General features: G+C 39.3%; 1 protein-coding gene and 1 long non-coding RNA gene across 2 annotated transcripts in view; both read left to right on the top strand.

Moving 5' to 3' along the window:
* Positions 1 to 27,739, top strand: part of LOC118116247 — a 137,560-nt gene that overhangs the window by 67,125 nt on the left and 42,696 nt on the right. The window contains exons 7-10 of the mRNA XM_047341687.1: positions 4,109 to 4,211; positions 4,346 to 4,602; positions 5,975 to 6,077; positions 25,245 to 25,504. Of these exons, the coding sequence (XP_047197643.1) occupies positions 4,109 to 4,211; positions 4,346 to 4,602; positions 5,975 to 6,077; positions 25,245 to 25,504 (723 nt within the window). The remainder of the gene's footprint in view (positions 1 to 4,108; positions 4,212 to 4,345; positions 4,603 to 5,974; positions 6,078 to 25,244; positions 25,505 to 27,739) is intronic.
* LOC124852580 lies at positions 11,411 to 18,740 on the top strand. Its single transcript, XR_007032986.1, has 3 exons — positions 11,411 to 11,483; positions 18,368 to 18,469; positions 18,597 to 18,740. It is a non-coding gene; the product is annotated as an uncharacterized LOC124852580 (long non-coding RNA).

Consider the following 27,739-nt stretch of genomic DNA (forward strand, 5'->3'; position numbering starts at 1 on the left):
TTAATTGTTAATCAGAGTTCCAAATTTGTAGTTAGAACCTTTATGAGACTTTATTCAATAAATTGGCTATCTTTTCCCTTCCTTTGAAGGGTGGTGCCCCGAGGTAACTTTAATCAATTAAAGTTATTATTTAATATTAATAATAAAATATTAATATTTAATATATTATTTTGATAACCAAATTTATTGAATGCCGAAAGGCACACCATTTCATGGTATCGCGTTTGATGCATTATGGCACAACATTTTGGCGCCCTGGGTGGGCAGAGTATAGTATAGTTAGAACATATTGAATTAAACATGATACCATTTTATGGTATCATGTTTAATGCATTATGGCACAACATCTGAAACAGATAAATAATTTCACTTCCAGAAATCCTATTAGTATCTTTCATGGCCTGTTAATGGATGTGTGTTTGTGCTGTGGAAAAGAATTCAATTATATTCAGATCAACGAGACAAGACAACTAAGAGATGGACCTGGTGAATAAAAAGTGTGAGTATTAATAACAATAAGCACAATGTTGGCACAGACACGACGGAGGATAAACACCCTCTCAGCTCATAACTAGAGCACAAGAAAAGCATCACTGTGTTCTCCTCTTCCTCTCCGCTGCCCTGCTCCACCTCTCACCGCTTCATTTACTTTGTTCAAAAACACATCTAACATCCTTTATTTTCCTGCAAAGTTCAGATAAGCGTTTCAAAAGTAACATAACACAACGTGTTGAAATAAAAACACATCCATCGTTGGGAAGATAGTTTTCATTTTATTCTACTTCGTCATTACATTGATTATATAATGAAGAATTGATCACAACGCAACAAATTAGTTGATGAAAATGGAAAGATGTGATAAATGTCTTTGCTAAATATATTTTTTAAATGAGGAAAATCATTTACACTGAAGAAATGTATCTTAAATTGTGTTTTATTGCAAATAAATTGTGTGCAAATGATTATTTGAACTGTTTAAAAAGTGAAAAATGACATGTCAGACAAAGAAACATCCCTAACATAACATCACATCACATCACATTTCAATTAGCTGACGCTTTTATCCAAAGCGACAATAAGAGCATCAACCATGAGAGAACAAACCCAGAACAACAAGAATCAAGTACAATTTGCTTCAAGAAAGCCAAACTACAAAGTGCTACATGTAAGTGTTATATAAGTGCTACTAGATATATATAGGTGCTACTAAACAGATATAGAAGTATATATTTTATCTTTTATCCAAGGTGAAGTCTGAAGAGATGTGTCTTTAGTCTGATCATCCAGATGATTTAATGCCTTATTGTCATATCTGATTCAAGGTCAAGTCTTTTAACTGTGTTGAACAACAACCTTTTTCTCTCCAGATTGCACAAGTGAGATCGTTTATTTAAAAAGTTTAAATCATAATCACTGTCAGCTACATGCCAACATTCATTGTTGCCAGTGTTTGGGATTTGTTCTTGTTTTGTTCTTGTTGTCTTCCTCTTCCTCTTAACTGCTGGAACTACTGCTGCTAAACAGAGATCTACATAAAGCAATTGTCCCACCTGCTGAAGATGTGAGCTGGAGAAGAGGCTCGACAGCCTTCCCTCCTGTGGAAGGATTGTAGGAAGAGGACAGAAGAGACAGAAGAGGGGGAGAACAGGCCTTATTTTGGCCCGGTGACCTCACAGGTCATGGGGTCCAGAGTGACCAATGGGAGTTGAAACCTGTGTCCCTGGGGGGGTTTTCACACCTCTGTGTGAAGTTGATGCCCTCTGGGAGACTGAGTTCTGGAGGGATATGCGGCTTCAGGCTTTTGGCTGCACATATAGGCAGAGCTTTGGTCTCCCAAAAACCAGGTCAAAACCAGGTGATGAAATTCAAAGGAGAAAATATACACAACAAGCACGGGTGCTCAAAATGGAACTGGCCACAAGTTCACAAAAGCCAGAACTTATACAAAGAGGCGTTTCATAAAACATGATATGAAAAAAAGACATGAGATCATCATCTGTGTCTGTCCGTCTGCTGTAGCAGTTGGAAGAAAACATCACCAAATAAGGGCATACACCCTGTTTATCAAGGTCATAGCAGTGAGACACCGCCAAATAAGGGTTCCATCCTGTCAGGTAGACAGTATCACAGCAGTGAGACACCTGGTCAGGGGGATTTCCCACTACACTGGTTTCATAAGGGGGCCGTGGCAGAGCTTAGTGACCTTTGACCTGCAGTTTGTCGATTGTTTAAAAAAATAACGGTTCTTCTCATCTTGTCTCTCGCAGGTTCAAACAGCAGCTGGGGTCACAGGCGTCGCTGCAGCAGGTGTGGCCTTAGCAGCTTTAGGTGCAGTTCTGTTCAGCAGCCTTTCCGGCGAAGAGGAAGAGGAAGAGGAAGAGGAAGACTACAGGAAGAAAACAAGAAGACATCATCAACACTGGCACTAATGAGACAGAAACATGACAAGAAAGATCTCTCCATTATTTGAGTTGATGCAGCCGACATTGATTATGATTGAAACTATTTAAATAAACAATTTCACTTGTGCAGACTAGAGAGAAAACGGTTGTTGTGGTTCCTTCAACACAGTTAAAAGACTGGACCTTTTATCAGAACTAATTTAAGTCTTTCTTCACTGAAAATGATTTTTCTAACTTCAAGACTTGAATCTAAACTGTGAATGTAAAAAATATATTTAGAAAAGCCATTTATCACATGTTTCCATTTTTTCATTGTACTCATTTGTTTTGTTGTGATCAATTCTTCATTATATATTTAATGTAATAATCGAAGTAGAATTGAATGAAAACTATCTTCCCAACAATGGATGTGGTTTTTTTTATTTCAACATGTGTTATTTTACTTTTGAAACGAGTATCTGTACTTTGCAGGAAAATATAAGGATGTTAGATTTGTATTTGAAATTGTTTAAATCGTGCAAATGTTCTCTCACAGCTTCACAAATGGTCAAAACCTGAATGCAGAGTTGCTGCTGCACATTTCTAGAGAAGGAAACTTCGCCCACTTACAGGAAATGATTGTAAAGTTGGGAGAGGTTCTTTATCTGCAGTAGTCCAGTGCACACACACAGTCTGCATCAGAAGCTGATAGACGAAGAGCTGAAGACATGGCACCAACGGTGAGTCTCCTGCTGCTCATGACTTACAGTAGATTTAGTTTTTGTTCCTTTACAGTGAAACTGTTTTAAGTTTTCTTTTTGAACATTAAAAAAAAGTGAACAAAATACAGAGTTCTGGTCCATAAGGGGTCGACTGAACAGAACTTAAGTTTTATAAACTTTAACCAAATATAACTGAACAGAATCGGACCTGAACAAAGACAAAAACAGATCTAACAAAGGAGAAGATATATAAAGACTGATCAGAGCATTTCAGAAACAAAGGGAGCAAACAAAGAAAAAGAGACAGAGAGAGAAAGTGAAAGTGAGAACTGCAGAGTTTGGACTTTCTGATTTAATGCTGCCTCAACTTCTTCACAACTTCAACAGAACTTCTTGTTGTCTTCACCTCTGATGATTTAATGCTTGAACGACAAGGACGTTCATTTTGTGAGAGTAAAATCTAAATGATGACAGAGTTCCAACAAAACTAATGAAATCAATGGGTTCATTAGTTTTCTCCCATCAAACGAAACACGACCTTTTTTCACATGCACTTTATTCAAACCACTTGGTGAATACAGCACCTGAACACGTGGATGTCAGAAACACATGTTGTCTACAATCTAATCAATGTCAAGTGAAGGTGGTCTCAGTCCACGAAGCTGATGACCACAGGACGTACGTATCTCTGACAAATGTTTAGTGCGCTCCATGAATTACAATGTGAAACCAAATCTAAACAGATCAAATGGAAACAATGTTGGTTTCAGACTTTTAGGTGTGAAAACGACTCAAGTAAACTTTCCTCCAAGTCCTGATACATTAGTGGAGTTTCTTTCGTACGTCAACCTGTGGCAGGGCTGTGTCGTCGTATGACCCTCGTGCTCGTGCTCACAAACAAATACAACAGGAAGCCACGATGAAGAGCACTTTGATCACTGCACATTTACTTTGACTACATGTCCAGTTTGTTATTTATATTTGTATTTTCATGTTTCTTTTTAGTTTAAAGGAAAACCAGGAGACCTGATCGAGATCTTCCGTGGGCCCTATCAGCACTGGGACGTCTACATCGGAGAGAATGAAGTGGTTCATTTCACTACAGACGGTGAGTGAAGTGATAACTATATTCACGTTAGAATATCACATGGACATGACGTGTATTTCATGATGGCACCTTCCTCCTTTCCTCTTTCTTTGCCTCCCTGTTCTTCCTGTTTGTCTTTTCTATGAAACACACAGGTGATCAGTCATCTGGCTCGTTGGAGAGTCTGAGCAGCAGAGCAGAGGTGAAGCATGAGAAGCTCACCGATGTGGTCGGCAATCACCGTTTCAAAGTCAACATTCTGCTGGATAAAAGCCGCAAGGCTCGTGAACCTTCTGTCATAGTGAAGGAGGCCTGTGCGATGGTGGGCCGCGAGCTATCGTACAACGTTGCCACTTACAACTGTGAGCACTTTGCTGTCGAGATGCGATACGGCAAGGCAGAGTCCCGGCAGGTGTGTACCTAATTGTTGGGTTCGTTAACCTTGTTAACTCTTCCACAGCAAAATTAGTGGGTAGATGTTGTGTTTTTTAAAAGGCGATTGACAGTAGACAAGTTTTCCTTTCTGTTTTCTCCACAAAGTGAGTCATGGTCTTGAACGCTCCGCTAACTGAGAAGCTCTCTCTACAACTCTGATATGACTCAAAATCAATCAATCAATCAAATTTTATTTGTATAGCCCATATTCACAAATCACAATTTGTCTCATAGGGCTTTAACATGGTGTGACATCCTCTGCCCTTAACCCTCAACAAGAGTAAGGAAAAACTACTAAAAAACCTTTTAACAGAGTAAAAAGAACGTAGAAACCTCAGAGAGCCACATGTGAGGGATCCCTCTCCCAGGACGGACAGAAGTGCAATAGATGTCAAGTGTAAAGGAGAACATCATCAAGATAAGGGTTTTAGCAGCATTGATAAGAATAAACACTTTGTAGCATAACTGAATGTCAATGAATTGATGGATTATTGTCAGTAATGGTCGAGTATCTGAGTCCTGCTGCAATCATAGTCTGTGGTCAGCAGCCATCACGATCATGATCCACCATCAAGATCGGATGCCACCATAGTCCACAGTCATTGTCCACTGCCGCCATTAGGATCCATCATCAGCTGCCACCTCGATCGTCTCTTTGATTCAAAAGAATCAAAGAGACAGGATTCCTAATAGTTATCTGAAGTGCATGTAGTGGAGATACTGATATTGGGGATATAAAACATTTCTGATACTAAAACATCAGCTGATATATATTCATATGGTGTCGTTATCGAACCCTTTGGCGCCCCCCAACATACACAACGCAAATTGTCATGCATCCCCAAGAACCTTTGGACTGTATACAGATGCACACACAGGCAGACAAAATTGTAGGCTATAAAAAATAATAAAAATCTATAATAAAAAATATAAAAAGAGTCTTAAATCTGCTGTACTAACAGCTAGCTAGCTATTTATGTCGACAAAAATAAACATTAATGATTTTCCACAATCGGGGTGATTCTTACCTCTATATTGTTCTTTCTTCTCCTCCTCTACTTGGCAGCGCTTTCTGAATTGTGCACCTGAGCATTTAATCCTTTTTTGACTCATCTTTGACTGTAACCGCAGTCTAACCCCGCAGCGTGAACGTCGGGGAGAACCTCAAGTAAAGTTTCCTGCATGTCCTGATACATTAGTGGAGTTTCTTTCGTACGTCAACCTGTGGCAGGGCTGTGTCGTCGTATGACCCTCGTGCTCGTGCACACAAACAAATACAACAGGAAGCCACGATGAAGAGCACTTTGATCACTGCCTATTTATATTTGTATTTTCATGTTTCTTTTTAGTTTAAAGGAAAACCAGGAGACCTGATCGAGATCTCCCGATGGGGCTATCAGCACTGGGCCGTCTACATCGGAGAGAATGAAGTGGTTCATTTAGTTAACGAGGGTGAGTGAAGTGATAATTATATTCACGTTAGAATAAAACATAGACATGACGTGTATTTCATGATGGCACCTTCCTCCTTTCCTCTTTCTTTGCCTCCCTGTTCTTCCTGTTTGTCTTTTCTATAAAACACACAGGTGGTCTGTTATCTTGCGCGTCGTCAAATCCAGGCAGCAGCAACGGAAAAGTATTGCGTCAGAATTTTGCCAATGTGGTCAGTAATGACCGTTACCAGGTCAACAATCTGCTGGATGACAGCCGTAAGGCTCGTGATCCTTCCGTCATAGTGAAGGAGGCCTGTGTGATGGTGGGCCGCGAGCTACAGTACGACATTGTCTCTTACAACTGTGAGCACTTTGCTACCGAGATGCGATACGGCAAGGCAAACTCTTGGCAGGTGTGTATCTAACTGTTGGGTTCGTTAACCTCGTTAACTCTTCCACAGCAAACTTAGTGGGTAGATGTTGTGTTTTTTAAAAGGCGATTGACAGTAGACGAGTCTTCCTTTCTGTTTTCTCCACAAAGTGAGTCATGGTATTGAACGCTCCGCTAACTGAGAAGCTCTCTCTACAACTCTGATATGACTCAAAGAATCAAAGAGACAGGATTCCTAATAGTTATCTGAAGTGCATGTAGTGGAGATACTGATATTGGGGATATAAAACATTTATGATACTAATACATCTGCTGATATATATTCCTATGGTGTCGTTATCAAACCCTTATTACATAAAAAAATGTTAATGAGGCTTGATATTACTAACTAATAACTCTACTTTAAAATAATATGAATGTAAATAAATCAAATTGAAGTCAATATATAGAGCGTGAAATGTGTGGAAATGATTAAAATGACCCTCGAGAGGAATATAAATATTCTGAAAGGCTATTGCAGAGGAAATACTGATTAATAATGTGGAAGATACATCTTTAAATAGTAGTAATAGTAATTTAATGTTATTGTTGGTAAATCTGTTTTATAAACAGGTTTAATCAGGTAAACTTTAGTTTGTTTTGTTCAGTTTCTGCAGCCCACAGGGAAACCACATCTTTACATTATGAACAATCGTGTTTATAATAAACTCAGATGCCATGTGAACAGAAAGAATCAGAACATGAATTATAATAGAGTAAACAAGCTTCTGAAACATTTCAACTCTAATCACAGCAGAACAGATGTAGTTAAAACTCATTTTATTGAGCCCTTTATCTATTTATCTTTCTATTTATTTATTTAACACAATCTCCTGCAACTGAATACATGCAGATGTGAGTCCATTGTGATATTTCAAACACTACAGGAAGATGAACAAACTCTTTAATCACTGGGTTCATCTGTCACCTTCACTGTGTCGTATACATAATAATCCAGAATGTGAAACCAACCATCTCACAGCCATTAAAGGTCCAGTGTGTAAGATTTAGGTGAAAGGATCTATTGGCAGAAATTGAATATACAATAATACTAGTGATGTTTCCACTAGTGTGTTTCATCTAAATTGTATGAATTGTTGTTTTTCTTTACCCTAGAATGGGTCGTTTATATTTAAATACTTTGTTCAGCTGCAACCTGACACTTCACCACAAGATGTCACTAGATTCTACACATTGAACCTTTAAGTGTGGTTTCATGAGGGGACTGTGGCAGAGCTTTACTGAGTGACATTCCACTCGTCCAGATTATATTTCAATAAAAATGTATCTAAATGTTTTGACCTTCAGTTTGTCGATTGTTTAAAAAATAACGGTTTGTCTCATCTTGTCTCTCGCAGGTTTTTAAAGCTTTGTTCACAGGCTTCTCAGCCGTGGGCGTCTCAGCCGTGGGTGTTTCGGTCGCCACAGTTGCCAAATGCGTATCCAAGTAGATTGTGCATTTGCTTTCTGTACAGCTCTGTTTCGCAGTCGTTCCAGCAGTTAAGAGGAAGAGGAAGACAACAAGAAGAAAACAAGAACAAATCCCAAACACTGGCAACAATGAATGTTGGCATGTAGCTGACAGTGATTATGATTTAAACTTTTTAAATAAACGATCTCACTTGTGCAATCTGGAGAGAAAAAGGTTGTTGTTCAACACAGTTAAAAGACTTGACAATAAATTTGGTAATCAGAAAAAATATTAAAAATATTAACATTAAATAATAACTTTAATTGATTAAAGTTACCTCGGGGCACCACCCTTCAAAGGAAGGGAAAAGATAGACAATTTATTGATTAAGTCTCATGAAAGTACTAACTACAAATTTGGAACTCTGATTAACAATTAAATTAATAACTATAACCAAAATTAACATAAAGATAGTTAGCTTAGTTGAAGGATATAGAGTTCTTGACAGTGTAGAATTTGGCAAAATTCACACTTATGCAGCATTAATGAAAACAACATTTGTTAAAGAAAAACATATTTTGAAGATAATTAAGTATAAATACACAAATTACTAAAGGTGTACTTACTATATAAAGATGTGTATGTGAGTGTGCGTGTGTGTGTGTCTGTGTGTCTGTGTTAGTGTGCTCTCAAGATAACAAACCGCCCTTTGGAATGTTAACGGCATGTGGCGGGGGTCAGAGACATGTGTGGGGAGATATGCGTGTGTGTGTGTTGGTGCCAGGTTAGAGAAAGTAGCTGGTTGCATGCAGAGAAAGACTGAAGAGCTTAACATTACTAACATTAACTTTCAAATAACTTGTAACCAAAATATCACAGCAACACAAATCAAACTTATGAACATCACACAGAATTTAATAAACAGTCTTTGCTTAGCCTAGTATAATTACTAAGCCCAGTTGTGTTACCCGTCCATGAAAAGGGAAAAAAGGGTTGCTGTGCTGTTCGAAGTTCTGTGAAGTCGTCTTGCTGGTTTGTGGCTCCTGCCTTTGTGGTTCTGCTGTGCGATGCAGCAGTTTTGCTGTTCGTTGTTAAGCAGGACCTTGTGTCGCTGCTTGAAGGTTGGTAGAGCTTGGATTGGGAGGAGGTTTCCTTGTTGAGGTGAGTGGAAAGCTGCACCACTCCTCCATTGAATTTGAGCAGACCGAAAAGGTGAGCTCCTCTCGGAGGGTTGCGTTGAGTCGAGGAATCGAAAAGAGTGAGCTGGACAGCCACCCTTCTCCTCTGAGAGTTTCGTGGAAAGAGAAAGGAGGGGGCGAGAACTGGGCTTATATTGGCATGGTGACCTCATGGGTCATGGGGCCCAGAGTGACCAATAGTGGTTGAAACTTGTGTCCCTGGTCGGTTTTCACACCTCTGTGTGACGTTGACGCGCCCTGGGAGACTGAGTTCTGGAGGCTCTGGTTTTCTCAGAACAAAGGACATGCGGCCTTAGTCTTTTGACTACACATGTAGGCCGAACTGTAGTTCACAAATACCAGGTCCCAACAACGTGTAAATCATTATGAGGAGATTCTCACTTTCTCACAAACTACATATCAATGACAATGTCAACCTTATTTTTATCGCACATTTAAAACAAAAGGTTTGACCAAAGTGCTTCTCAAAGTAAAAGGTACAACAAGAAAACAGCAATACGTAATATATCAAAATACTGATGATAATAAAATAAAATCTGCTGGGATAAAAACCAAAGGGCCAAAGCGAAGAGTTTTTAATGATGATTGTATCATATACATTTAATTTCATATGAATGAAAGACAAAGGAAACATTTCTTAGTTCTATGTAAGATTATGTATTGACTCCACAAGCTCACATTTTAAAGCTGTTGGTATCATTTCATGCATACAATTTCAATACATAATAGTTAATCATGCATGTTTATCTCTTGCCCTGTAAGTGACTTCACCTTTGTTACCTTGTGATTGAGCTTTTACAGGAATCTCACCTGAACGCCAGGTGAGCGTCTGTCTGTCCACCGGCTGCCACGCCCCTGCCACCGCCACAAATTCCTGAACGCCTGAACGTCGTTCTCACCTGGTTCAACTGGTTTCTTCTTTTTAAGACTCGATGAGGGAAAAGCCTGCAAATCACTGACTAAGCATCTCCCTCTCCACAATATCTCCCCCCTCTCTCAGACGAGGATCGAGCTGCGGACGCACAACCACCAGTCGATACTTTAAAAAGACATGAAAAAGAGGAAGGCATTAAACCCAGCACACACATGCTGCAGAGTTCAGCGAGGAAGGTCAAAGGTCAAAGGTAGAAGCGTGAGCAGGAGGGAGGTCATGAGGGAGGAAGGAATAAAAGGATACGAGGTAGAGAATGATATCAGAAAGAAGGACTGAGAGACACAAGGAGAAGAAAGTTACCTGGAAATTGTCTCGTTCCTCTATTGTATTACAGTTTTTCTGCTTTCATCCCCTGAACCCCAGATATTGTTCTAGAGTTTTTCCTGCCCGCTCCCTAGAGCTCCAGATGAGGTCAGAGTGAGTCCACGTGAGAATACAGCAGGAAAATGTCACTGCAAGCGAGTGGGTGTGTTGATGACGTTTCTAACACAGGACAAAATACTGCAGGATGAAAAAGCGAAGCCGAGCACGTAGAAGCTGCAGACAAAGACGAGGAGCTTTTGGTGATGAGGTCTCGATGTGCTGTCAATGAAAACATGTAATGTCCTCTCTGCTCTACCCAGCCTGAGCCTGAATATGTCAAATTGTAGGTGGCCCTGTTCACAATGAAGATCCACCTCTCGTCCAGTGTCGGCTTAGATTACGTCCGATGAAGTGGGATTTGCTAGTGTTGAAAAGTGCCTGAGAACGAGATACAGAAAGAAAGAAAGCGAGAGAAATCATAGAGTATATGTGTGTGAGGTCAGACGAGGCAGCAGGTCAACAGGTGCTGTGGCCGAAGGCGGCAGTGATGGACAGGAAGTGAGATGAATGTTTGGTGTCAGATCTCCTCTGGCTTCTGTCACTGTCAATGAGCTGAAGACAACCAGAAGAGAGCAGAGAGGAAATACATAGAGGAAAGAAGAGTTTTTAAAACGGCTCTTGGCCCGGGACCAGGACGTACTGTATTACTGCTGCTTTTCATAAAAAGCACAACAACATTGATCTGAGTGGGGGGGGGGGGATTTCTCCAAACATCCTGCAGAGCTAACAGGACGACGGGATGTTCCTGTTTCACGCTCAATGAGGAGCTGGGGAGAAGTGAAACTTACAGCTCTCCCAGTTTGGACGCCTTCCTGAACATAAGATCTGATCCTCGGGCTGTGACTCACCTGCCACCTCAGTACTTACATCGTGCAAATGTTCTCTCACAGCGTCACAAATGGTCGAAACCTGAACGCACCTGCTGCACAATTCACGAGAAATGAAACTCAGCCCTCTACTAGTAAAGTATTGTTACATTAGGGCCGTGCAGGCAGGTTATACAGGTTCTTTATCTGCAGTAGTCCAGTGCACACACACAGTCTGCGTCAGAAGCTGATAGACGAAGAGCTGAAGACATGGCACAAACGGTGAGTCTCCTGCTGCTCATTAGTTACAGTAGATTTAGTTTTTGTTCCTTTACAGTGAAACTGTTTTAAATGTTCTTTGTGAGTGACAAGGTGAAGGCGCAGACATGATGTCATAAATAGGTGTAGATTAAAATATATCAACAAACTTCACTTTGAGGTTGTTCACGTAATGCAGTGGTCGCCAGCTTCAAAATGTAATTCTATCAAAGAGTTTACAACAGAAACCAGAATAAACAGGATGAAGTGTGTGATCACAGCTGCTTTTCAACAATAAACTGATTTATTTAAGTAAAAGTGAACAAAATACAGAGTTCTGGTCCATAAGGGGTCGACTGAACAGAACTTAAGTTTTATAAACTTTAACCAAATGTAACTGAACAGAATCGAACCTGAACAAAGACAAAAACAGATCTAACAAAGGAGAAGATATATAAAGACTGATCAGAGTATTTCAGAAACAAAGGGAGCAAACAAAGACAAAGAGAGAGAGATAAAGTGAAAGTAAGAACTGCAGAGCTGATGACGACAGGACGTACGTATCTCTGACAAATGTTTAGTGCGCTCCATGAATTACAATGTGAAACCAAATCTAAACAGATCAAATGGAAACAATGTTGGTTTCAGACTTTTAGGTGTGAAAACGACTCAAGTAAACTTTCCTCCAAGTCCTGATACATTAGTGGAGTTTCTTTCGTACGTCAACCTGTGGCAGGGCTGTGTCGTCGTATGACCCTCGTGCTCGTGCACACAAACAAATACAACAGGAAGCCACGATGAAGAGCACTTTGATCACTGCACATTTACATTGACTACATGTCCACTTTGTTATTTATATTTGTATTTTCATGTTTCTTTTTAGTTTAATGGAAAACCAGGAGACCTGATCCAGATCTTCCGTGATGGACCCTATCAGCACTGGGCCGTCTACACTGGAGAGAATAAAGTGGTTCATTTCGGTACAGACGGTGAGTGAAGTGATAAATATATTCACGTTAGAATATCACATGGACATGACGTGTATTTCATGATGGCACCTTCCTCCTTTCCTCTTTCTTTGCCTCCCTGTTCTTCCTGTTTGTCTTTTCTATAACAGACACAGGTGGTCAGTCATCTGGCCCGTTGGACTATCTGATCAGCAGAAACGGATATGTATTGCATCAGAAGTTCGCCGATGTGGTCGGCAATGACCATTACCAGGTCAACAATCTGCTGGATAAAAAGTACGATGCTCGTGAACCTTCCATCATAGTGAAGGAGGCCTGTGCGATGGTGGGCCACAAGCTACCGTACAACGTTGTCTCTTACAACTGTGAGCACTTTGCTACCAAGATGCGATACGGCAAGGCAGAGTCTCGGCAGGTGTGTATCTAACTGTTGGGTTCGTTAACCTCGTTAACTCTTCCACAGCAAATTTAGTGGGTAGATGTTGTGTTTTTTAAAAGGCGATTGACAGTAGACGAGTCTTCCTTTCTGTTTTCTCCACAAAGTGAGTCATGGTCTTGAACGCTCCGCTAACTGAGAAGCTCTCTCTACAACTCTGATATGACTCAAAGAATCAAAGAGACAGGATTCCTAATAGTTATCTGAAGTGCATGTAGTGGAGATACTGATATTGGGGATATAAAACATTTATGATACTAATACATCAGCTGATATATATTCCTATGGTGTCGTTATCAAACCCTTATTACATATAACAAGTAAATGAGGCTTGATATTATACTGTTTAATTGTAAACTCTACTTTAAATAGATATGAATATAAAAAAATCAAAATAAAGCAAATATATAGAGCGTGAAATGTGTGGAAACGATTAAAATGACCCTCGAGAGGAATATAAATATTCTGAAAGGCTATTGCAGAGGAAATACTGATTAATAATGTGGAAGATACATCTTTAAATAGTAGTAATAGTAATTTAATGTTATTGTTTGGTAAATCTGTTTTATAAACAGGTTTAATCAGGTAAAGTTTAGTTTGTTTAGTTCAGTTTCTGCAGCCCACAGGGAAACCACATCTTTACATTATGAACAATCGTGTTTATAATAAACTCAGATGCCATGTGAACAGAAAGAATCAGAACATGATTTATAATAGAGTAAACAAGCTTCTGAAACATTTCAACTCTAATCACAGCAGAACAGATGCAGTTAAAACTCATTTTATTGAGCCTTTTATCTATTTATCTATTTATTTATTTAACACAATCTAGTGCAACTGAATACATGCAGATGTGAGTCCATTGTGATATTTCAAACACTACAGGAAGATGAACAAACTCTTTAATCACTGGGTTCATCTGTCACCTTCACTGTGTCGTATACATAATAATCCAGAATGTTCAACCAACCATCTCACAGCCATTAAAGGTCCAGTGTGTAAGATTTAGGTGAAAGGATCTATTGGCAGAAATTGAATATACAATAATACTAGTGATGTTTCCACTAGTGTGTTTCATCTAAATTGTATGAATTGTTGTTTTTCTTTACCCTAGAATGGGTCGTTTATATTTAAATACTTTATATGAACATATTTTATATTTAAATACTTTATATGAACATACTTTATATTTAAATACTTTATATGAACATATTTTATATTTAAATACTTTATATGAAAATACTTTATATGAACATAATTTATATTTAAATATTATATATTTACATCAGAGCAGGTCCTCTGTATGGAGGCAGCCATGTTTTTACAGTAGCCCAGACTGGACAAACTAAACCTTTTGAGTTTCTATGACAGCGGAAGCTGCCACAGGTTCTCTCTGATGTTTGGAAGGGAGGGTGAGGTGAGGGGTGTTCAGCTGCAACATGACACTTCACCACTAGATGTCACTAGATTCTACACATTGAACCTTTAAGTGTGGTTTCATAGGGGACTGTGGCAGAGCTTTACTGAGTGACACTCCACTCGTCCAGATTATATATGAATGAAAAATTATCAAAATGTTTTGACCTTCAGTTTGTTGATTGTTTAAAAATAACGGTTTGTCTCATCTTGTCTCTCGCAGGTGAAAATAAATCTTTGATCGCAGGCACCATTCTAAGCGGAGGCTCCTCAGCCGCCTTGGTCCCGGAAGCCCGTTGTCGCTGCAGGACTCGCAGCAGGTGGGGCATTTGCTTTAAGTAAAGGTCTGTTTAGCAGCAGTCATTCCAGCAGTTAAGAGGAAGAGGAAGACAACAAGAACAAAAAAAGAACAAATCCCAAACACTGGCAACAATGAATGTTGGCATGTAGCTGACAGTGATTATGATTTAAACTTTTAAATAAACGATCTCACTTGTGCAATCTGGAGAGAAAAGGTTGTTGTTCAACACAGTTAAAAGACTTGACCTTGAATCAGATAAGACAATAAGGCATTAAATCATCTGGATGATCAGACTAAAGACACATCTCTTCAGACTTCACCTTGGATAAAGATACAAAATATATACTTCTATATCTGTTTAGTAGCACCTATACATATCTAGTAGCACTTATATAACACTTACATATAGCATTTTGTAGTTTGGCTTTCTTGAAGCAAATTGTACTTGATTCTTGTTGTTCTGGGTTTGTTCTCTCATGGTTGATGCTCTTATTATCACTTTGGATAAAAGCGTCAGCTAATTGAAATGTGATGTGATGTGATGTTAGGGATGTTTCTTTGTCTTTCATGTCATTTTCACTTTTAAACGGATCAAATAATCATTTGCACACAATTTATTTGCAATAAAACACAATTTAAGATACATTTCTTCAGTGTAAATGATTTTCCTCATTTAAAAATATATTTAGCAAAGACATTTATCACATCTTTCCATTTTCATCCAACTAATTTGTTGCGTTGTGATCAAGTCTTCATTATATAATCAATGTAATGACCGAAGTAGAATAAAATGAAAACTATCTTCCCAACGATGGATGTGTTTTTTATTTCAACACGTTGTGTTATGTTACTTTTGAAACGCGTATCTGAACTTTGCAGGAAAATAAAAGGATGTTAGATGTGTTTTTGAACAAAGTAAATGAAGCGGTGAGAGGTGGAGCAGGGCAGCGGAGAGGAAGAGGAGAACACAGTGATGCTTTTCTTGTGCTCTAGTTATGAGCTTAGAGGGTGTTTATCCTCCGTCGTGTCTGTGCCAACATTGTGCTGCATCACAGTCCGACACTGTTCACATGTGGAGCCTGTTACAGACGAGGCAGGTGGAGCCAGGAGGATTCACACAGATCTACATGCTGCATGTGTGTGTGGGGGGGGTGCATGCTCTTATGTCTCTATCTCTGTGAGGACCAATATGAGTGTTATAACTTTCAAGTGGAGACATTTGTGGAAATAAAGGTGTTTTTACAGAGTCAGGATGTTTTTTTGAAAGTGGGTCTGATGTAAGTGTTGAGATGAGGGTTACACTTGTAGCTGTGATGGTTCAAGTGTCTCTCGTACTGTATGACAGCTGCTTTTCATACAAAGCACAGCAGCATTGATCTGAGTGGGGGGGGGAATCTCTCCAAACATCCTGCTAAAAGGACGACGGGATCCCAGTGTTGCTCTGACTGAGGCCTTCCTGTTTCAAGCTCTCAACGAGGAGCTGGGGAGAAGTGAAACTTACAGCTCTCCCAGTTTGGACGTGTTCCTGAACATAAGATCTGATCCTCGGGCTGTGATTCTCCTGACACCTCAGTACTTATGTGTGAGAAGTGTGGAGCAGGTAAGAGAGCGGCAGAAATGTCTGCACCGCATTGTTCTCCTCTCTGGGTCTTTTCTCATTGTATGACTTTGTAGTGGTTCAAGGTGGATCCCCCCCCTCGCCAGGACTGATCCTTAAGGTGCTGTTGGTATGTTCACTCTTCCTCGGCCTCGTGAGTATTCATCACTACTGGTTATTTAACCGGTGCTTTATTGTTGGCCGACGACACAGCTGTGCACCGTAGCCCCCCCCCTGAGCTAAGCGACCACCACAGAGTAATAGGTAAATATACTTTGCGTTGTCTTAACGTGCTTGTTTTGTTCCACCTGTCGTTTGTTTCATTTAGCCTGGCTTTCCTGTGCTTTACCTTTCGTTTTCTTTATTTGTTGTTTTGTCTGATATGTGTCTGCTTGATTTGTGGGTCTATATTATTCCCTGTTCTTTTGTTTATTGTATATAATTTAGCCCCTGTCATGAATTGATTTATCAGACTTATTTGGCTTTAGAATAATTGTGTGGATTGAGTTCTTTTGTAGTTTTACTGGTATAAATTGATATTGTTCTGGGGTTGTTTCTTTATTTTTGTTTCTTTGATTGAACCGTATGGAGCCCTACTGATGTGTGTTCACTCTATATTTTACAGGAGCTGAGAGCCTGAGGTGGTGGAGGCTGGTGTTTTCTGTGGCGTTGTCTCCCTCCTGTGTGCTGTGCTATTCACCCCCAATCCGGTTTTCCACTGTTGTGTGTGTGTGTGTGAGGATGTGTGTGCACGTGTGATTGTGGTGACTCTCCTAGGGAAACCCCTCCACGTTCACTAGCCTGCCTCTACACTGGTAAGCCTCAGCCCTGGATACCCCCCCTTACATGTGAATGGTGTGATGGCTCTTTTAAAGATTTAAATTGTGATTTGAAATAAATATATTATTGTCGGATGGAACCACATCTCAGGCTCCATAGTGTACTGAGCCTGATTGCCTTATGGTTAATATTGGTTGGAAGTCATCAATACTCCCTGGATTAATATTCCAGGTTGGCGTTGTTGGCTTCTTCGTGATTGGACTATTTAAATGTTAAATTAGACTAGTCAATCACTTCGTTGGCCACACTTACATCGTGCAAATGTTCTCTCACAGCTTCACAAATGGTTGAAACCTGAACCCACCTGCTGTACAATTCATAAGAAATGACACAAAGTATTGTTACATTAGGGCCGTGCAGGCAGGTTATACAGGTTCTTTATCTGCAGTAGTCCAGTGCACACACACAGTCTGCGTCAGAAGCTGATAGACGAAGAGCTGAAGACATGGCCCAACGGTGAGTCTCCTGCTGCTCATTAGTTACAGTAATTTTAAGTTTTGTCCCTTCAGAAGAAACAGTTTAAAATGTTCTTTGTGAGTGACAAGGTGAAGGCGCAGACATGATGTCATAAATAGGTGTTGATTAAAATATATCAACAAACTTCACTTTGAGGTTGTTCACGTAATGTGTGCAAGGTTTTTCACATATGAGTAAAATACAACATTAGCATTTTAATGTAGCTTCAAAATGTAATTCTATCAAAGAGTTTACAACAGAAACCAGAATAAACAGGATGAAGTGTGTGATCACAGCTGCTTTTCAACAACAAACTGATTTATTTACCTAAAAGTGAACAAAATACAGAGTTCTGGTCCATAAGGGGTCGACTGAACAGAACTTAAGTTTTATAAACTTTAACCAAATGTAACTGAACAGAATCGAACCTGAACAAAGACAAAAACAGATCTAACAAAGGAGAAGATATATAATGACTGATCAGAGTATTTCAGAAACAAAGGAGCAAACAAAGACAAAGAGAGAGAGATAAAGTGAAAGTAAGAACTGCAGAGCTGATGACCACAGGACGTACGTATCTCTGACAAATGTTTAGTGCGCTCCATGAATTACAATGTGAAACCAAATCTAAACAGATCAAATGGAAACAATGTTGGTTTCAGACTTTTAGGTGTGAAAACGACTCAAGTAAACTTTCCTCCAAGTCCTGATACATTAGTGGAGTTTCTTTCGTACGTCAACCTGTGGCAGGGCTGTGTCGTCGTATGACCCTCGTGCTCATGCAACACAAATACAACAGGAAGCCACGATGAAGAGCACTTTGATCACTGCACATTTACATTGACTACATGTCCACTTTGTTATTTATATTTGTATTTTCATGTTTCTTTTTAGTTTAATGGAAAACCAGGAGACCTGATCGAGATCAACCGTGGGGACTATCAGCACTGGGCCGTCTACACTGGAGAGAATAAAGTGGTTCATTCGGTACAGACGGTGAGTGAAGTGATAAATATATTCACGTTAGAATATCACATGGACATGACGTGTATTTCATGATGGTACCTTCCTCCTTCCTCTTTCTTTGCCTCCCTGTTCTTCCTGTTTGTCTTTTCTATAACAGACACAGGTGGTCAGTCATCTGGCTCGTTGGACTATCTGATCAGCAGAAACGGATATGTATTGCATCAGAAGTTCGCCGATGTAGTCGGCAATGACCATTACCAGGTCAACAATCTGCTGGATAAAAAGTACGATGCTCGTGAACCTTCCATCATAGTGAAGGAGGCCTGTGCGATGGTGGGCCAGAAGCTACCACAACGTTGTCTCTTACAACTGTGAGCACTTTGCTACCAAGATGCGATACGGCAAGGCAGAGTCTCGGCAGGTGTGTATCTAACTGTTGGGTTCGTTAACCTCGTTAACTCTTCCACAGCAAATTTAGTGGTAGATGTTGTTTTTTTTAAAGGCGATTGACAGTAGACGAGTCTTCCTTTCTGTTTTCTCCACAAAGTGAGTCATGGTCTTGAACGCTCCGCTAACTGAGATCTCTCTACAACTCTGATATGACTCAAAGAATCAAAGAGACAGGATTCCTAATAGTTATCTGAAGTGCATGTAGTGGAGATACTGATATTGGGGATATAAAACATTTATGATACTAATACATCAGCTGATATATATTCCTATGATGTTGTTATCAAACCCTTATTACATATAACAAGTAAATGAGGCTTGATATTATACTGTTTAATTGTAAACTCTACTTTAAATAGATATGAATATAAAAAATCAAAATAAAGCAAATATATAGAGCGTGAAATGTGTGGAAACGATTAAAATGACCCTCGAGAGGAATATAAATATTCTGAAAGGCTATTGCAGAGGAAATACTGATTAATAATGTGGAAGATACATCTTTAAATAGTAGTAATAGTAATTTAATGTTATTGTTTGGTAAATCTGTTTTATAAACAGGTTTAATCAGGTAAAGTTTAGTTTGTTTAGTTCAGTTTCTGCAGCCCACAGGGAAACCACATCTTTACATTATGAACAATCGTGTTTATAATAAACTCAGATGCCATGTGAACAGAAAGAATCAGAACATGATTTATAATAGAGTAAACAAGCTTCTGAAACATTTCAACTCTAATCACAGCAGAACAGATGCAGTTAAAACTCATTTTATTGAGCCTTTTATCTATTTATCTATTTATTTATTTAACACAATCTAGTGCAACTGAATACATGCAGATGTGAGTCCATTGTGATATTTCAAACACTACAGGAAGATGAACAAACTCTTTAATCACTGGGTTCATCTGTCACCTTCACTGTGTCGTATACATAATAATCCAGAATGTTCAACCAACCATCTCACAGCCATTAAAGGTCCAGTGTGTAAGATTTAGGTGAAAGGATCTATTGGCAGAAATTGAATATACAATAATACTAGTGATGTTTCCACTAGTGTGTTTCATCTAAATTGTATGAATTGTTGTTTTTCTTTACCCTAGAATGGGTCGTTTATATTTAAATACTTTATATGAACATATTTTATATTTAAATACTTTATATGAACATACTTTATATTTAAATACTTTATATGAACATATTTTATATTTAAATACTTTATATGAAAATACTTTATATGAACATAATTTATATTTAAATATTATATATTTACATCCGGAGCAGGTCCTCTGTATGGAGGCAGCCATGTTTTTTACAGTAGCCCAGACTGGACAAACTAAACCTTTTGAGTTTCTATGACGACGGAAGCTGCCACAGGTTCTCTCTGATGTTTGGAAGGGGAGGGTGAGGTGAGGGGTGTTCAGCTGCAACATGACACTTCACCACTAGATGTCACTAGATTCTACACATTGAACCTTTAAGTGTGGTTTCATGAGGGGACTGTGGCAGAGCTTTACTGAGTGACACTCCACTCGTCCAGATTATATATGAATGAAAAATTATCAAAATGTTTTGACCTTCAGTTTGTTGATTGTTTAAAAAATAACGGTTTGTCTCATCTTGTCTCTCGCAGGTGAAAAATAAATCTTTGATCGCAGGCACCATTCTAAGCTCCTCAGCCGCCTTGGTCACCGGAAGCCCCGTTGTCGCTGCAGGACTCGCAGCAGGTGGGGCATTTGCTTTAAGTAAAGGTCTGTTTAGCAGCAGTCATTCCAGCAGTTAAGAGGAAGAGGAAGACAACAAGAACAAAACAAGAACAAATCCCAAACACTGGCAACAATGAATGTTGGCATGTAGCTGACAGTGATTATGATTTAAACTTTTTAAATAAACGATCTCACTTGTGCAATCTGGAGAGAAAAAGGTTGTTGTTCAACACAGTTAAAAGACTTGACCTTGAATCAGATAAGACAATAAGGCATTAAATCATCTGGATGATCAGACTAAAGACACATCTCTTCAGACTTCACCTTGGATAAAAGATACAAAATATATACTTCTATATCTGTTTAGTAGCACCTATACATATCTAGTAGCACTTATATAACACTTACATATAGCATTTTGTAGTTTGGCTTTCTTGAAGCAAATTGTACTTGATTCTTGTTGTTCTGGGTTTGTTCTCTCATGGTTGATGCTCTTATTATCACTTTGGATAAAAGCGTCAGCTAATTGAAATGTGATGTGATGTGATGTTAGGGATGTTTCTTTGTCTTTCATGTCAGTTTTCACTTTTTAAACGGATCAAATAATCATTTGCACACAATTTATTTGCAATAAAACACAATTTAAGATACATTTCTTCAGTGTAAATGATTTTCCTCATTTAAAAAATATATTTAGCAAAGACATTTATCACATCTTTCCATTTTTCATCCAACTAATTTGTTGCGTTGTGATCAAGTCTTCATTATATAATCAATGTAATGACCGAAGTAGAATAAAATGAAAACTATCTTCCCAACGATGGATTTTTATTTCAACACGTTGTGTTATGTTACTTTTGAAACGCGTATCTGAACTTTGCAGGAAAATAAAAGGATGTTAGATGTGTTTTTGAACAAAGTAAATAATGAGGTGAGAGGTGGAGCAGGGCAGCGGAGAGGAAGAGGAGAACACAGTGATGCTTTTCTTGTGCTCTAGTTATGAGCTGAGAGGGTGTTTATCCTCCGTCGTGTCTGTGCCAACATTGTGCTGCATCACAGTCCGACACTGTTCACATGTGGAGCCTTTACAGACGAGGCAGGTGGAGCCAGGAGGATTCACACAGATCTACATGCTGCATGTGTGTGTGTGTGTGTGTGTGTGGGGGGTGCATGCTGTTATGTCTCTATCTCTGTGAGGACCAATATGAGTGTTATAACTTTCAAGTGGAGACATTTGTGGAAATAAAGGTGTTTTTACAGAGTCAGGATGTTTTTTTGAAAGTGGGTCTGATGTAAGTGTTGAGATGAGGGTTACACTTGTAGCTGTGATGGTTCAAGTGTCTCTCGTACTGTATGACAGCTGCTTTTCATACAAAGCACAGCAGCATTGATCTGAGTGGGGGGGGGAATCTCTCCAAACATCCTGCTAAAAGGACGACGGGATCCCAGTGTTGCTCTGACTGAGGCCTTCCTGTTTCAAGCTCTCAACGAGGAGCTGGGGAGAAGTGAAACTTACAGCTCTCCCAGTTTGGACGTGTTCCTGAACATAAGATCTGATCCTCGGGCTGTGATTCTCCTGACACCTCAGTACTTATGTGGCAGAATAGTGGAGCAGGTAAGAGAGCGGCAGAAATGTCTGCACCGCATTGTTCTCCTCTCTGGGTCTTTTCTCATTGTATGACTTTGTAGTGGTTCAAGGTGGATCCCCCCCCTCGCCAGGACTGATCCTTAAGGTGCTGTTGGTATGTTCACTCTTCCTCGGCCTCGTGAGTATTCATCACTACTGGTTATTTAACCGGTGCTTTATTGTTGGCCGACGACACAGCTGTGCACCGTAGCCCCCTGAGCTAGCGACCACCACAGAGTAATAGGTAAATATACTTTGCGTTGTCTTAACGTGCTTTTTTTGTTCCACCTGTCGTTTGCTTCATTTAGCCTGGCTTTCCTGTGCTTTACCTTTCGTTTTCTATTTGTTGTTTTGTCTGATATGTGTCTGCTTGATTTGTGGGTCTCTATTATGTGTGTTCACTCTATATTTTACAGGAGCTGAGAGCCTGAGGTGGTGGAGGCTGGTGTTTTCTGTGGTGTTGTCTCCCTCCTGTGTGCTGTGCTATTCACCCCCAATCCGGTTTTCCACTGTTGTGTGTGTGTGTGTGAGGATGTGTGTGCACGTGTGATCGTGGTGACTCTCCTGACGTTCACTAGCCTGCCTCAGCCCTGGACCACCCCCTTCTTACATGTGAATGGTGTGATGGCTCTTTTAAAGATTTAAATTGTGATTTGAAATAAATATATTATTGTCGGATGGAACCACATCTCACGCTCCATAGTGTACTGAGCCTGATTGCCTTATGGTTAATATTGGTTGGAAGTCATCAATACTCCTGGATTAATATTCCAGGTTGGCGTTGTTGGCTTCTTCGTGATTGGACTATTTAAATGTTAAATTAGACTAGTCAATCACTTCGTTGGCCACACTTACATCGTGCAAATGTTCTCTCACAGCTTCACAAATGGTTGAAACCTGAACCCACCTGCTGTACAATTCATGAGAAATGACACAAAGTATTGTTACATTAGGGCCGTGCAGGCAGGTTATACAGGTTCTTTATCTGCAGTAGTCCAGTGCACACACAAAGGATGCGTCAGAAGCTGATAGACGAAGAGCTGAAGACATGGCACCAACGGTGAGTCTCCTGCTGCTCATTAGTTACAGTAGATTTAGTTTTTGTCCCTTCAGAGTGAAACAGTTTAAAATGTTCTTTGTGAGTGACAAGGTGAAGGCGCAGACATGATGTCATAAATAGGTGTAGATTAAAATATATCAACAAACTTCACTTTGAGGTTGTTCACGTAATGTGTGCAAGGTTTTTCACATATGAGTAAAATACAACATTAGCATTTTAATGTAGCTTCAAAATGTAATTCTATCAAAGAGTTTACAACAGAAACCAGAATAAACAGGATGAAGTGTGTGATCACAGCTGCTTTTCAACAACAAACTGATTTATTTACCTAAAAGTGAACAAAATACAGAGTTCTGGTCCATAAGGGGTCGACTGAACAGAACTTAAGTTTTATAAACTTTAACCAAATGTAACTGAACAGAATCGGACCTGAACAAAGACAAAAACAGATCTAACAAAGAAGAAGATATATAAAGACTGATCAGAGCATTTCAGAAACAAAAGGAGCAGAGAGAGAGAAAGAGAGAGAGAGAGAGAAAGTGAAAGAGAGAGAAATGTAATATAAATGAGGTCAGAAGGTAGACATAATAAATAAATGTTAACTATTAACTAAAGTGAGTTATTGACAGTTAAAGTCCTTGTGTGGCACAAAGTGATGTGAAGTAAAATACATAAACATGAAGATCAGTCTTTGCAGTGGAAATAAATCAAAATACTGGAGGTAAAAATATCCATTTTCAATCAATCAATCAATCAAATTTTATTTGTGTAGCCCATATTCACAAATCACAATTTGTCTCATAGGGCTTTAACAGGGTGTGACATCCTCTGCCCTTAACCCTCAATTTCAGACATGTTTGAAATTATCTGTACAATAACCACAACAGGTTAGTTTCTAAAGACACTTTCACACCTTCCTGGTTTGTTCACGACCCTTTGACTTTTCAGTTTTGTCTGAATTTAAATATCAGGTGTGAAAGGTTCCTCCGACCAAAAGAGGCGTTCAGGGTCAAACTGAACCGTGGTTTGGTTCGTTTGCAGAGTGAAAACTAGAACTGCAGAGTTTGGACTTTCTGATTTAATGCTGCCTCAACTTCTTCACAACTTCAACAGAACTTCTTGTTGTCTTCACCTCTGATGATTTAATGCTTGAACGACAAGGACGTTCATTTTGTGAGAGTAAAATCTAAATGATGACAGAGTTCCAACAAAACTAATGAAATCACTGGGTTCATTAGTTTTCTCCCATCAAACGAAACACGACCTTTTTTCACATGCACTTTATTCAAACCACTTGGTGAATACAGCACCTGAACACGTGGATGTCAGAAACACATGTTGTCTACAATCTAATCAATGTCAAGTGAAGGTGGTCTCAGTCCACGAAGCTGATGACCACAGGACGTACGTATCTCTGACAAATGTTTAGTGCGCTCCATGAATTACAATGTGAAACCAAATCTAAACAGATCAAATGGAAACAATGTTGGTTTCAGACTTTTAGGTGAAAACGACTCAAGTAAACTTTCCTCCAAGTCCTGATACATTGTGGAGTTTCTTTCGTACGTCAACCTGTGGCAGGGCTGTGTCGTCATGACTCTCGTGCTCGTGCACACAAACAAATACAACAGGAAGCCACGATGAAGAGCACTTTGATCACTGCACATTTACTTTGACTACATGTCCAGTTTGTTATTTATATTTGTATTTTCATGTTTCTTTTAGGTTAATGGAAAACCAGGAGACCTGATCAAGATCTTCCGTGATGGACACGATCAGCAATGGGCCGTCTACATCGGAGAGAATGAAGTGGTTCATTTCACTACAGAAGGTGAGTGAAGTGATAACTATATTCACGTTAGAATATCACATGGACATGACGTGTATTTCATGATGGCACCTTCCTCCTTTCCTCTTTCTTTGCCTCCCTGTTCTTCCTGTTTGTCTTTTCTATAAAACACACAGGTGATCAGTCATCTGGCTCGTCGGAGCTTCTGAGCAGCAGCAATGGAAAGGTGAAGTGTGAGAAGATCACTGATGTGGTCGGCAATCACCATTTCCAGGTCAACAATCTGCTGGATGAAAAGTACAAGGCTCGTGATCCTTCCATCATAGTGAAGGAGGCACGTGCGATGGTGGACAGCGAGCGATCATACAACGTTGCCACTTACAACTGTGAGCACTTTGCTATCGAGATGCGATACGGCAAGGCAGAGTCTCGGAAGGTGTGTACCTAACTGTTGGGTTCGTTAACCTCATTAACTCTTCCACAGCAAAATTAGTGGGTAGATGTTGTGTTTTTTAAAGGCGATTGACAGTAGACGAGTCTTCCTTTCTGTTTTCTCCACAAAGTGAGTCATGGTCTTGAACGCTCCGCTAACTGAGAAGCTCTCTCTACAACTCTGATATGACTCAAAAGAATCAAAGAGACAGGATTCCTAATAGTTATCTGAAGTGCATGTAGTGGAGATACTGATATTGGGGATATAAAACATTTCTGATGCTAAAACATCAGCTGATATATATTCCTATGGTGTCGTTATCAAACCCTTATTACATAAAATGTAAATTACGATTGATATTAGACTGTTTAATTGTAAACTCTACTTTAAATTAAAATGAATGTAAATGAATCAAAATAGAGCAAATATATAGAGCGTGAAATGTGTGGAAATGATTAAAATGACCCTCGAGAGGAATATAAATATTCTGAATGGTTTTCAACAATAAAGGGTTTTATTTACCTGAAGGTGAACAAAATACAGAGTTCTGGTCCATAAGGGGTCGACTGAACAGAACTTAAGTTTTATAAACTTTAACCAAATGTAACTGAACAGAATCGAACCTGAACAAAGACAAAAACAGATCTAACAAAGGAGAAGATATATAATGACTGATCAGGAGTCTCATTTATAACCGTTGCGTACGCTCAAAACAGGGCCTGAAACATGCGTACGCCACTTCTCACGCAAATGTTGGGATTTATAAAAACTAATGAACCCATTGATTTCATTAGTTTTGTTGGAACTCTGTCATCATTTATATTTTACTCTCACAAAATGAACGTCCTTGTCGTTCAAGCATTAAATCATCAGAGGTGAAGACAACAAGAAGTTCTGTTGAAGTTGTGAAGAAGTTGAGGCAGCATTAAATCAGAAAGTCCAAACTCTGCAGTTCTAGTTTTCACTTTCACTCTCTCTCTCTCTCTCTCTCTCTCTCTCTCTCTCTCTCTCTCTCTCCTCCTTTTGTTTCTGAAATGCTCTGGGGTCTCATTTATAACCGTTGTGTACGCTCAAAACAGGGCCTGAAACATGCACGCCACTTCTCACGCAAATGTTGGGATTTATAAAAACAAACTTGACGGGAAAATTTGCGTATTTCCACACAAACTCTGACCCATGCATACGAACATTTTGGAGACGGGAAAGTGGCGACGCAGACGTGAGGTGGTGAACTGAAGCAGATTATTGATCCACTTCATCATTTACATTAAAACCAACAGCTTTAGTTGTGCTCGCGCGACATAACTGTTCCACAAGAACCTTTTAATTAAAAAATATATAAAACAACTTACAGCAAATTACGTTCAGATTCCATTTAACAGCGGAGTTACGGAGCCGAGTCATTAATAGGTTTTAATAATATCTTCTGACACTGCGTGTATCATCAGATCACTGCAGTGAACGGGACTGTTACTGACGCACAGAGCGACCCGGAGATCACTTACAAGAAATGAAGAAACTTTCCAAATAATACCCCAGAGTGGAGGTGAGGATCCACTGATGTGAGGGAATCGGTCCGATGCTCTAAATAAATAAATACTGACGTGACACTGGTGCGTGATTCTGCGGGATGTGTGCACGCGAATGGAAGGACGAGGAGGAAATGAGGGTTCAGCGATGTCTGATCAGCTGATATAGATTCTATTGATCTGTGATCTGTGTGCTGAACTCAGTCCAGTATCACACAGATCGACCGACGGAACCGAACCATCCCAGTACAAACACGAGCATAAAATGATAATTCTGTTAAATTCTATAGAGAGGGGACATCACAGCTGTCACTGAATTTAATAATCCTGCAGTTTTTGATGATTAAAATATGAGCATGATGTTGTGCCATAATGCATTAAACGTGATACCATAAAATGGTGTGCCTTTCGGCATTCAATAAATTTTGTTATCAAAATAAAATATTAAATATTAATATTTTATTATTAATATTAAATAATAACTTTAATTGATTAAAGTTACCTCGGGGCACCACCCTTCAAAGGAAGGGAAAAGATAGCCAATTTATTGAATAAAGTCTCATAAAGGTTATAACTACAAATTTGGAACTCTGATTAACAATTAAATTAATAACTATAACCAAAATTACCATATAGATAGTTAGCTAAGTTGAAGGATATGGAGTTCTTGACAGTGTAGGTTGGCAAAATTCACTTATGCAACATTAAT

The sequence above is a fragment of the Hippoglossus stenolepis genome, chromosome 10 (assembly GCF_022539355.2).
Source record: "Hippoglossus stenolepis isolate QCI-W04-F060 chromosome 10, HSTE1.2, whole genome shotgun sequence".
Classification (NCBI taxonomy): domain Eukaryota; kingdom Metazoa; phylum Chordata; class Actinopteri; order Pleuronectiformes; family Pleuronectidae; genus Hippoglossus; species Hippoglossus stenolepis.